We start from the raw sequence: 12,015 nt of genomic DNA, 5'->3' as shown, positions 1-12,015 counted from the left end.
ATAAAGCGGCGTAGATTCTGTCATGAGTTATGAGATGAGCTCATAACTCATGCGAGTGAAGCCTTCCAGCATGTTTGGCATTATAGTGGCTTCTCAAGGCTTCTAGCATGTAGCATAGTTAGCAAGGCGAGCATGGTTAGCATGCTAAAGATAGCTTCCCTTCACTCTCATGTACATGAGAAGAACTAATGAGTCCAGTGTGAGTGTGTGTGTGTGTGTGTGTGTGTGTGTGGCCTCGTTGTGTACACTCATGGTTATAAATAATTTGTGTGTTTTTGAAAAAGATTTTGTCTGTGTTTCCATTTTCTTTGTGCATATCGTGTATGGGTATTATTTATATAACTAGCATCGTGTACACTTTACAAAAAACCCTCAAACATGGTAACATTCCAGCAGCTGAAGCGTCAAAAAATACTGTAAAATAACCAACAATTACTAATCTCATAAAAACACTAACTTTTTAAAATTAAAATGCACTTTCTTGCCTCAACTTACATTAGATCATGTGTACTTTTTTGCTTTTTGATGTTTAATCAACAGGATTTACATGTGTAAACAAAAACAAACAAAAACAACCTATGGATAGATACATGTATAGATGGACAAATGATGTAGCCGATATAATGAATGAAAGCTGCATTTGGACAGATGACAAATGCTTATATATATATTATACTGATGAAAACGCAGTCATTCAACATTTTTTTGTTGTGAAAGCTTCTGTAAGTATCCAAAAAAAATATTAATTTAACAAGCAAATTTGTATCCAATTACTGAACCAGTATCTCTTGTCACTAATTGCATCCAATTTTTGAAATATTTTTATGAAATTATTAAACTTTAATTGAACACTTTCACCTTAAATGAACATTTAATATTTTTGCATTTACAAATTGTGAATTTGCAAACTTCCTTAAAAAAATGTAATGTTATGGTTGTTAAAAGTTACAGATGTTGTTTTTAATTAGACACATGCGTTCCGTTTTTGTATTTTTATTGATATTTTAGTGCATTTTATAAACAGAAAAAAATATCAAAGGAGAAAATCAGATTTCTTTTCCAGTGTACGTGACTTTTTTTTTTTACTTGAACTATTTTCCTTGTGCATGATGTAGCCTTGGATAGACCGGTTTGTCCGTGTGTTTGCATGTGTGTGAATGTTCGTGAGACATCATGTCTGTCCTCAGTCTCTCAGTGTGATGATCACATCATCGTCCTGTCCTTTCCACAGCATCTCCCCCTCAAAGTCCAGCATCTTGTGTTTGCGGCAGCGCAGCAGGATTCCCACCACTTTGTCCGAGATCTTGACGTAGCGGTCGAAGAGCCGGCCGAAGCTAATGATGGTCCTCCCCTCTTTGTCCTTGAAGCCCATGTCTCTGATAATCCACACCATCTCCTCCATCTCCCTGTGGATGTGCTTCTGGGCCCGGTCGCCCCTCTCGGCCGTCTTGGATCCGTCTTTGGGCCGACCGTAGCCGGAGTCGCCCTTGCGGAGGCGCTGGGCCATGGCGAAGTCGTAGTCGAACTCCTCGCTGAAGGGGTTGAGCTTCTGGCCCTCCACGTGCTGCTCGGACCACTTCTGCCAGCGGCTTTTGATGTCACCCATAGTGGCAATCTTAATCTGCAGGTTTAACATTACAAAGATCCATTCAGTCATTTTCATTAAAACAAATGAGCAAAGCATCTTATGTACAATACACACATAACGCTCTAAATTCAAGAGACACCTCAGATGCACGTAGTGACGACTACTTAACTCATGAAGCCAGATGTGCAGTGTTTTGCAGGAGAAAATAACCTGTAGTGATGCTGAAACAACAGACTGTAACAGTACAGGAGGAGTCTAATGAAGTTATTTATGGGGAGAAAAAAGGGAAAGAGCTTCTTTTTTGAGTTGCCTGAAATGTGTTGGTTAAATAAAGCTCTACATTTCTGAGTTGCAAGGAGTTTGCTGGGGTAGAGGGCGGGTGGACAAAGCGTCGGACTTTTACACGAAAGCAGTGGTTCCTAGAAAGTGTTGTTCAAGCTTATTTCTGGAAATCCTAGCCTTTGCTTTTTAGAAAATATACAGATACCTGGAGGTCTACAGCTGCCGCGTCCTGGATGTAAACTCAACATTAGCTGACATTGGTTGACTCTGGTTTTGAGTCTGTTGTGTTGCAATCTTTGTCTGCTTCAGCCTCCTCCATAGATGGTTGGTTTCTCTGGCACCATTATTTTGGGGTTAAAAAGTTAAGAATCCCCTTGAACTAGGATTTCAGATCCTGACACCAGTGTTTGGTTGGTTTAGGCAACAGATGTCAGAGCTGAGGGAAGGTTTGTCATTTTAGACCCGAGCACCTCATCCAAGTGCTGAAAACATGACTCGACCCAATTATGGTTCCTTAAAAAGCAAAAATGTCTGGGACTGAGCTGCACCTTGCTCATATTCCCTACCGTGTCCTGTCTTAAAGCTATAAGACTGCTGCTACTTTTTCCAGATCCCCTAAATTCTCTGCGTTGACCCGACCGTTATATATTAATGCTGATTACTGACCCTCAATCTTTAAATAAACTCCTTTCCAGTTGGTGAACTTGATCCCCGGCTTGGCCTTTGCTTTGCACTCAGACGGACTAATGGGGGGTATGTTCACCCAGATAAACCAGCAAAAATCACATTTTACAACCCTCCAGAAATAGGCTTTAAAACCAGCACAGATGGTCAGCTGGTGCTGCTTTGGACTGTTTTAAGGCTTACTTCTGTTTTTTTTGCATTTATTACAGCAAATAGATTCTGCTACGGTTTTAACTTTGACATTTTTGTGAAAGCAGCACCAGTAATTAACAGTTTAAACTTCTAAATTTTATAAAAACCCCTTCTGCATCTTCCCATCTCTCTTTTCGTTTTCATGTCTTCCTCTTTCTTCTTGATACTCTTACTCATCGCCATCTCCTTCATCTGCTCTGTCTGCCCTTCCTATTTAATTCCTCCCCTTCTTCCCACTGTTTCTTCCACCATATGTCTTCTCCTCCCTCCTCTGTCGGTATTTTCCTTCGCTTGCCAGGCCTTCAGATCAGTGTCATCAGATCTCTTTGGTATTTGCTCTATGAAAAGTGAAGACTTGCCACCGAGGGACCTTCCACGAACCTTTGTCAACCTTTAAACGTGATGATGCCTCTGATCCTTAATTTTCTGTGTTATTTTTCCTTGATTCCTTCCACATTTTCATTTAAACATCAACCTCCCTGCGGTCCAGAGGGATATATTTTACTTTTTCTTGCATATTGTGACATAAGTATAAATCAATCTGATAGTGTAGCCCTGTGAAAGGAGCCTGTCTTGATATTTAAGTTCAGTTTAAGTTGCTGTGAATATGTTTGATGCACATATTTAAGAGCTAATATTACATTTTCATTGAAGTGCTTCAGTAAGTCTTAGAGAATTCTGCAGCCTTTTTTATTACCCATGCAAAAATCATGGTTTTTGAATGTTGCTTTAGTTCACACTGAGGTGGCCATATGTTTGTCTATTTAGCACTTTTGAGTAGACTTTTGCATTAAAGGTGCAAAATGTAGTTTGTAAGTGATATGTGCTAACATGCTAAACCCAGACTGTAAACATTACACCTGCTAAAGCTCGTCGCTATGAGCATGTTAGCACACTGATAGCATTTGGCCCAATCGCTGCTTCCTAATGCCACGTGCACAGCTGTGGACTCTTAGTTATACAACTTATGATAAAGACTGCACGACTCGAGTACGGTGCAACGTTTCAAAGCACCTCACATGGCTGCAGACACGTTTGACTTGACCGTGCACTGGTTTAATATCTTGGTGCCGCTCTCACCTGCATCAACGGCTGCAGCAGGGATTTGATTTTAGCCAAAAGCTTAAAAAAATAAAAACCCTGCAATAAATTCTGTCTGTGCAACTGAAGTGTCAAACTGTGAAGGAAAGCAGAATATCTAGCCGCGAAAGAGTCAAATCTGTTTCCAAGGAGCTGCTGGAGACCAAAGCAGAGCTGCTGCTTTATTTGCATGGGGCCAAAATATTTTAAAGACTGACGACCGGGTCGCCAAGAAATCAGCTGCACTCCTAAATCAAAATCTCAGCTTTCAAATAATCCTGCGATGCCTTCGTGACACAAACACGGCGTTCTTTAGTCAATCAGACCGAGATTAGCATCATTTCTTCATCTTCATTGCACGTTATTTATCGTGTGCAATACGTTTATCAGTTCTGATGACCTTTGCAATACATTCCATCAACTCAGTCGAATATATGTTAATAAAATTTACAAAATAAGATTGCACTTTCTCATATTTCACGTTGCAGTACGCGTCTGTCTCTGCAGCTCGTGTTACCGCTCTCTCACCCATGTCCCTTCCTGCCCTCTCTCCTTTCACCCCATTTTCCTCCCGCTGACTGTTCCACCTGAAGGTCAGGCTGAAGAGCACGTTGCACACTGTGACTATATTTATTTACATATATTCCATTGCGCCGCGGGCCAGAATGTGCTTTTTCTGAGCTGGACTTTCTCTCCAGCGAGCCACCTCCACCTCGCCACCGCCGGCCGGCCGGCTCCTTTGCCTTTTATAGGAGAGGTTTTAGTGTCGGAGTTATGCAACCGCTACGCTGTTTGGTGTCCACGGGGGAGTTGGATTTCTTCAGGTGACATCAAAGGCACTTCTGTTTAAACTTGTTTATTCACGCTGTGTGACTTGAGTGGGAATACTTATGCTCTATTTTAGGGCATTTATCATCTGCTGTGCGTTTGATTCGGGGAAAAGCAGGAGAAACTCAAAATGTCTCGTCAGAAAATTGTGCGTCTCGTGTTCGCTTTTTTCCCTAATTAAAGGATGCCGACGCAAGGTCACATTAGGTCTTCCATAAGGCTGTCGCTAACAACACTCAAACACGCAAAGCACCAATTACAAATGACCTCTACCACAAAATAAGAGGTTTGGGTGGTAGCCAGAGAAACAAGAGCCAAGTGTTTGGCCTTCTGTGCTTTCACTTGTTTTTTCATATTTTATAAGGACAAATTACGAAAAGTAGCCCCGAGCCACCTTTCCCCTCCCTCTGCATTGTTTGGTTTATTCTGAAGGACATTCCTTATGGACTGGATTTGATGCAAGTCTGCTGAAGGCATCGATGCTGTGCAGCAAATGTCTGTTTTATTTGTTTGTTTGTTGCCTTTGTAGTTAGTTAACTCAATTACTGTTTTATTTATTTAAAGATCTGGCAGTAGACATGGATGTGTCATCTCCTTATAAAGTTGCTGAAGCGAATCTGTCGTTACATTTCCAACAGTCACTGGACAAACATGTCACAGGCCACCTCATGAATATTATTTTCTCTCTTCTTTTGGTTTGGTCTTCTGCAGCTGCATTCGTCACCATGTTCACCAGCTGGTTGCTAACTTGCTGCTTCTACTGTAAACTCTATTGATAAGTGATTGAGAGAGAGAGAGAGAGACTGGGTCAACTAATGAATTTCCTGTAAGACCTAAATAGTGAAATCAGGTCGGGGAAGCTGAACAGTTGGGATAAATCGTATAATGGGTGATTCAAGCAACATTATTGACTTGGCTAGCTCCATAATGGGATTAAGCTGAACTTATTTTACAGAATGTTGTGGTAGTATTAAGTTTAGATGTTTTGTTTGGCTCACTGACTCTACCTTGGCCTTGGTGGTCTGTTTTTTGGGCTGGATGTCGTTCTGCTCGTTTTTCGATTCGCTGTTGTCGCTGAGCCCGCCGTCCTCCCCCAGCCCGCTGTCCTCCGTGTCCAGGCTGCTGCTCCTCGACCCGAGCTTCTTCTCCTGGAGCATGTGCTTCCTGTCCTGGATCACCCCTCCTCCTGCGCTCTGCAGCGCCCTCATCTGGCGGCGCCGTGTTGGCGACTCGTTGCCCAGAAACGGCTTAGTCTCCTCAGGACCCGACTCCATCTTGCCTCGGATGGCGTTGACCAAGTCGCTGCTGCTGCACTCGCTGCGTTTGGGCTGGACAGTCTTGGTCACGGAGCCGGTTCGGATCTTATTCCCACCGGACTCGCCGGCGTCTGCTGCGATCACTCGTGGGGTAACAGTGAGTTTGACCACATGGTTGCGCTCTTTTTTGTCTTCCTCCTCCACAGATGAAGGCATCCAGCCGCTGGGGATGCAGTCCTGCTTGTCGCTGTGCTCGTTAGCCCAGCCCTGCCAGCTCTTGGCCAAGTTGGCCACCATGGCGGCGCATTTTATCTTCCGTACGGCCCGTTTGAAAGCCTGCGGCTCCTGTGGTGAAACAGTGGAGGTCCCACCGCTACTCATGGTGACAAGATTCCAGATGACGTTTTTCAAAAAATCTTTTTCTCGTATTGTTTTTTTTCTCAATCAGTGTGGGTCTCTCTATAAGAAAGCCAAAGTATTTCCAAAGTCAGTGCACAAGACTGAAAGAAAAAAGTTCTGATTGTCGTCTGGCGAAAAAGCAGCAACGCTTGTGTCTAAATGGATCTTCAGCTTCTTTTGGTTGCCGATTCTGACAAAAATCTTCAAAACTCTTCACTTGCAAAAATGAAACTCCCCAAACTGTCACAGATGCGCCTTTACAGCCACGATGGAGCTTCACCGAACCTCCCGAAACCTTCCACACCGTCAGTCGGTCAGTGGGTGAGCCGCTGGTGTGAAGAGTGCGAGGACTTTGGCTTTAATCCCCCGCTGAAGCCCCTCTGGCTCCACACCGGCCTTTAAATAGGGGAGGGTCGTAAAGGAAGTGATGCTGCGCCGCGTCCACGTGAGACAGGAAAGTCCAGTGTCAACATTCTTGTTACTGAGACGCACACACGGCGACCGAGGAGTGGAATTTCTCCCAGTGGGATCCGGGGAACAGGTGCCCAGTGTTTTTAGCAACTCTGTGGATTCTGTTCCTGCACACAAATAGGCCGAAACAAACAGGCCGTCGCTCTGAGTCAGTCCGCTGCATGACTGTATTGTTTATATTTGGAGACGTTTTCACTCGAATACGCAGCTTTCCTTTATTGCGTTACGAGGTAGATCGCTTAGACGTGCGAGTGTGAATTCCTAAAGCGGAGGTCACGTACACGTACAAAGCAACGGGAGAGTTTGTCTGCGTGTCTGTGCATGTTGTAGCTGCAGCTATTTCTGGCTCTGTGTGTGTATTTGTGAATATGTGAGTGTGAGTCTCTGGATTATTGATGATGGAGGCTGCGAATGTTTTCAGCGTTAAAACGGAAGATGCCGTGAAGAGTTAGGAAAAGGTCCCACTGAATCAATGTTTGGATGTGAACACATCTTCTGTTGGATGTACGCTGTGTCGTCTGTCTGACTCCACGATGTGAAGATCAGGACTCTGCGGGGGCAACGCCATCTGTTGCAGGACTCCTTGTTCTTCCGGTCGCTCAAGATAGCTCATTATTGTGGTTGTTGTCATGCTGATGAATGAATCAAACGGCGTTGCGTGGCAGATTAGCATCGAGGCGTTTCAGCTGTATGTTTTTATTAGTTATTGCTGCCGATTACTGCGCCTCTGACTGCATGTTGTTTAACTGTGATGTTGGAGGTTTGCATATGCATGTGACCTTTTGAATTAATTGCTAATCTGGAAAAAACAAAAATGTCACTTTCTCCACGTAACTGATGAGCTTTAATGTGGAAAAACTCAGCCTGTGTGCGTCATCGTTTTGTTTGTATCTGACTAAATATATTATTAGTTCCCATTTTATTAAAAAAGCAGGAGAACAGAATACAGAGTAAAACCCGTTTTCTATCAAACTGACATGACCCAGATCTTAGCTGGAGGCAGAAAGAGTTTAGATCTTAATCCTGAAGTTTCATGAAGCTTGAGATCTGCTTTTGGAGAAACAAGACAAAAACATTTATGTACCACAGAATAAATGTTAATCAGTTGAAATGAACTTTATGGCCTCGTTGTTACATCTGTCAAGGGGTGGTTGACGATGTGAAAGTGATTAATCTTCCTCATATAACTGAGGCAGGTTGTTAAAATGTGATAATCAGTGTATTTATAGATAATATATGAGAAGGTTTAAGGAGGTAAAGTCGACATCGGGGTGGATAAAGGCCAAAATAACAAACAGATTGATCGGAAGCAACAAGAATCTAATCAAAATCATCAAACCGTAATGCAATAGCTTACCTGTTTGTCAAATGCAAACAGTGGAAAACAAGGTAAAAGAAACAGATGTTGACCACGACAGACTCCTACAGACCAACTCATATCCACATCCTCTAACTTAAACACAAAACCACAACTACTCTGCACAACATAAACCACAAAATACAAACCCACTCTCACTGTTTTAAACACAAATAATCCACTAACATTACTTAATAATAATTCCTGATTTAGACGTGCTGTAGAAATAACAACGTGGATCTCATGTCAGGAACTGAAAGTGTCCTCCAAGTCCTAAAAAGCACAAAACGCAGATGTGTGAAGAAGAAAAGCGACGTGAAGTGAAGAATTATGTAATTATTGAGACTTTTCTACATCAGAAGCACGACAAACAAAAGCCGCTTTACCTACACGGTAACTGCTAAAGTGTTTTAGTAGAAATTAAGCACGAAGAAATCACAATAAAAAAGCAAATGCTGTCTTTTAAGTGTTCTGTATCCATGAATACTTCTTTACTGAATCATTTCTGTTTGTTAGACATAAACTGGTTGGAAGAGACAAAGAAATAAAGAACCCAGCAATGCCCAATTATCTCATTTTAAAACTTACAGCGAATTAACTTCTGCCGAGCACAAAAGGAACCCGTTTATTTTTCAGCTCGTATTCCCCGGTGATTCGCTCTAATGCGTCTTGTTGCATAACAAGGAGAGTGTTGGTCTTCTCCATGAAGCTCATTAGTGCGAGTTATTACAATCAACACGGAGAAAGTGTGTTAAAACCAGCGTAGGTGCTGCAGACTGAAAGAACAGACTTTATTTTATTAAATGATTAACCTGCAATATTCACTTATTAGTTTTCAACAGCATCGACTGAGACAACCTGACAAACAAACGCGACATGAACTCAAGTTTTAATTTCTTTTTTTGATTTTATTGCTGCTGTTATCCTTATGCCACTTGATCCTGTTGATATCACCCCAAAACCCTCTTTTATTCTCATTCTGTGTTTATCATGACTTTAAGCTGAACCTTGTTGCATCACCGTCAAACATAAACTAGAATGGAAAAACAGCCTACGTCGGTAAAATTGATTTATGTGATTATTTATTAGCGCATGTCGATACTCTATCTGGGAATTAAGAATACCTCTCAGTCCTGCTGAAACACTTCTATGTGTGTTTGAAACGCGGCCAGACAAAGCAGAATGCGTCTTCTGCTTCTCCGTGGACCGAAATAACCAAACGAGGAGCCGAGCCGTCAGCGGCTCAGGTTTCTAACATATGTGAGTGTGTGTGCAGCTCCAGGTTCTCGTCCCAGCAGCTGCTCGGTGTGCACGCTCCCACCGCCTGCTGCGCGCGGCGGGCCGGCGTGGAAATAGACGTGCCTGGCAACGGAAAGCGATGAGAAAGGTGTGAGAGCCATGTGTAATGATTCAAGCATTTAGACGTGACTTAATCAGAGGAAAAGCTTTTTATACTGTACGTGGACCGCGAGTCACCGCCTGAATAATGATGTGATGTACTTTGTCGATCGCTGTGGGAAAAACTGGTTGCTTGAGGACGTTTCCGTGAACTCGGTGGGACTTATGTCATAAATAAATAACTATATGATTAAACCAGCAATAAAAAATAAGTCTTAATCAGGGTAAAGTAGCTGCCAATCATATTTAAAGAGACACCAGTGCATATTTAATTGCATTATAGGGGACGCCTTTGAACTTTTGCAAATTTGCATGAATTCCCAAAATGTTTTAAGACATAAAAATGCTCCTAATTTGGAGCTGATGTGTTTTTGACTAAAAATAATCTATTTAATTGGTTAAAAACTTAATATTACTTGCTTAGAGAAATACCTCCACTATTAAAAGTTCACTCTTAGGGCGAATACAAGGTCCGACAACAGCTGACAAACTAACCCACATGCTTAAATGACCCATATAGTAAATTGGTGAGAAAAAAAGAAAAGAAAAAAACCCCAAAAAACTTGTAGGTGTAACATAAAAGCTATAAGGGTTTTATAATAACCTACTATTACCATTTCTCAGTCACTTCTCTCCTGCTCTCTGTGCTCACATATGCTGCATTTTAATCCACCTGAAATCCCAGTAAAGCTGATCTCATGAACACAGTTTTCTGTTTTAGTTGTCAGACAACCGATGAAGTATAAAAGTGACTGAAATGCAGCCTGACTCCATTTCTTAAAATACTCAGAGCCCCAAACTGTACAAATGTACACAGTCTCATGCTTTTATAAAGGTCTACATATGACCTGGCTACACTGAAGTCTCACAGCTTTTCTCTCAAGAACAAAACCAGAAAAAATAGATTGGAGTCAACAAGAAGAAGAAATACATGCAGCCAAATCAAGTGTCGTCATTCTACTTGTATTTCCAAATGTAGACTTGCAGCTATATACCAATAAAGTATAAAAGACTACTCAGACTCCATGTTGGCAGTCAACTAAGACATTTCCAAGCTGCTACTCACTGACTCTAAACTCCAGATTCTGTATTTGTAATGTTGTGTGATGCTCTCTGATAGAAAGTCCTGGTTTCACACACCGACTCACACCTGTGTGAGCTGCTGTGTGCTCACGGATGCAGAGAGAGTCTTCTTCCTGTAGGAGGCGTGGACAGCAGCAGGTGAGCTGCTTTCAAAGCTCTGAAACAGTCCGTTTAATGCAGGACTCAAACCAGGAGTTCTACAGTCAGGGTGAACAATGTGTGATTGTTTATTTGTGTTTCAGTAATTCCATCATAGAAAATTAAGAGTTATAGGAGTCATTAGGAAGTGTATGTAAGCTATGTTCACGTCTGTTTATATTAATGCTGCATGGAGCCTGGAAGCTTATGTTGACTGTATTTATATAGATTACTGGAGATGGTATCGAGGTAATTTATTATTCTGATAACAGTATGATCCACTTCTCTCAGTCTTGTGTGTTCCAGTCATTAGTATGGGCCTCTATCATTCTGTTAGTCCTGCTTATAAAATATACAAGCTTTACTCGTGCATCTACAGTAACAAAAACACTAAGTGAAGTCTTTGGTTGAAATCTTTTGTGTTTATTTTGACCCAGGTCTCTGCTAATCGCACACAGTCAGGCCTCGGTCTGCTCACACTCATGATGATAAGCTGTTGGTTTACAGGAAGGAGCAACACTCTGAAAATCCAGATTTAAAAGTCTGTTTATTAGCAGTTTGTGTGAATTGAGGCTTTCAGAGATCGATTGATCTGATGTAATCGGGTTTCCTTGATGACAAACATATTGAAAGAGAGGATTTATGAGCTGGACTCAAACCTCCAGTTCCTTGTTTAATCTTTATTTTTTGTTATAATTCTTAATATGATCAGGCAACAGCTTCACCTGCTGTGCTTTAAGTTTAAACACTTCTCACTGCATGTTGTCATTTAATCAAATCGTTAAAATATCTTCATTAAAATTAATTCACAGTAAAAAAACAAGCAGCGTTTCCTCGTCCTTTCTAATCGCGCGCCACATTTCAGGATGACATTTCATTTGCCTTCACTGCTGGAACCAAGTTTCAATCAGCATCGCCTTTAGTCCTCATTGGAATTATTCCTTATTTCAGCTTAATGGCTTTCAGCGAGTTTTATTAAAACCTACTTGCAGTGCTTTGTTATGTCAGCTCATAAAACACCTGCTGCTGTTTCAGACAATTGAGACCATTTTTGATTTAATTCAAGCTCTGCTGGAACCGAGCACAGAGTTGTTGGATCTTTTGTTCATTTTAAAAACTTACAAGCTGATTCCATCGTCGTCATGTTTCAACATTTGTTTTATTCTTGCAAAGCTTCCATCATAATGAGACGGTAACATAAACCAAGCAGGAACACTTTGGAGCTACTTTCCTAACAAGCGAAACATCAAATATTTTAG

The 12,015-nt window shown here is 41.7% G+C and overlaps 1 protein-coding gene across 1 annotated transcript; it reads right to left on the bottom strand.

The window, feature by feature from the left end:
- Window positions 1-1,073: 1,073 nt before the first annotated feature.
- abraa (actin binding Rho activating protein a) lies at window positions 1,074-6,687 on the bottom strand. The gene is made up of 2 exons (XM_008292172.1): window positions 5,662-6,687; window positions 1,074-1,621 (listed from the first exon to the last, which is right to left on the bottom strand). The coding sequence occupies exons 1-2, from the start codon at window positions 6,289-6,291 to the stop codon at window positions 1,184-1,186; spliced, it is 1,068 nt and encodes a 355-aa protein (XP_008290394.1). The 5' UTR covers window positions 6,292-6,687; the 3' UTR covers window positions 1,074-1,183.
- Between the last annotated feature and the right edge of the window lie 5,328 nt (window positions 6,688-12,015).

The sequence above is a fragment of the Stegastes partitus genome, unplaced genomic scaffold (assembly GCF_000690725.1).
Source record: "Stegastes partitus isolate 25-593 unplaced genomic scaffold, Stegastes_partitus-1.0.2 Scaffold789, whole genome shotgun sequence".
Lineage (NCBI taxonomy): Eukaryota > Metazoa > Chordata > Actinopteri > Pomacentridae > Stegastes > Stegastes partitus.
This window is presented reverse-complemented; position numbering and strand designations above follow the sequence as displayed.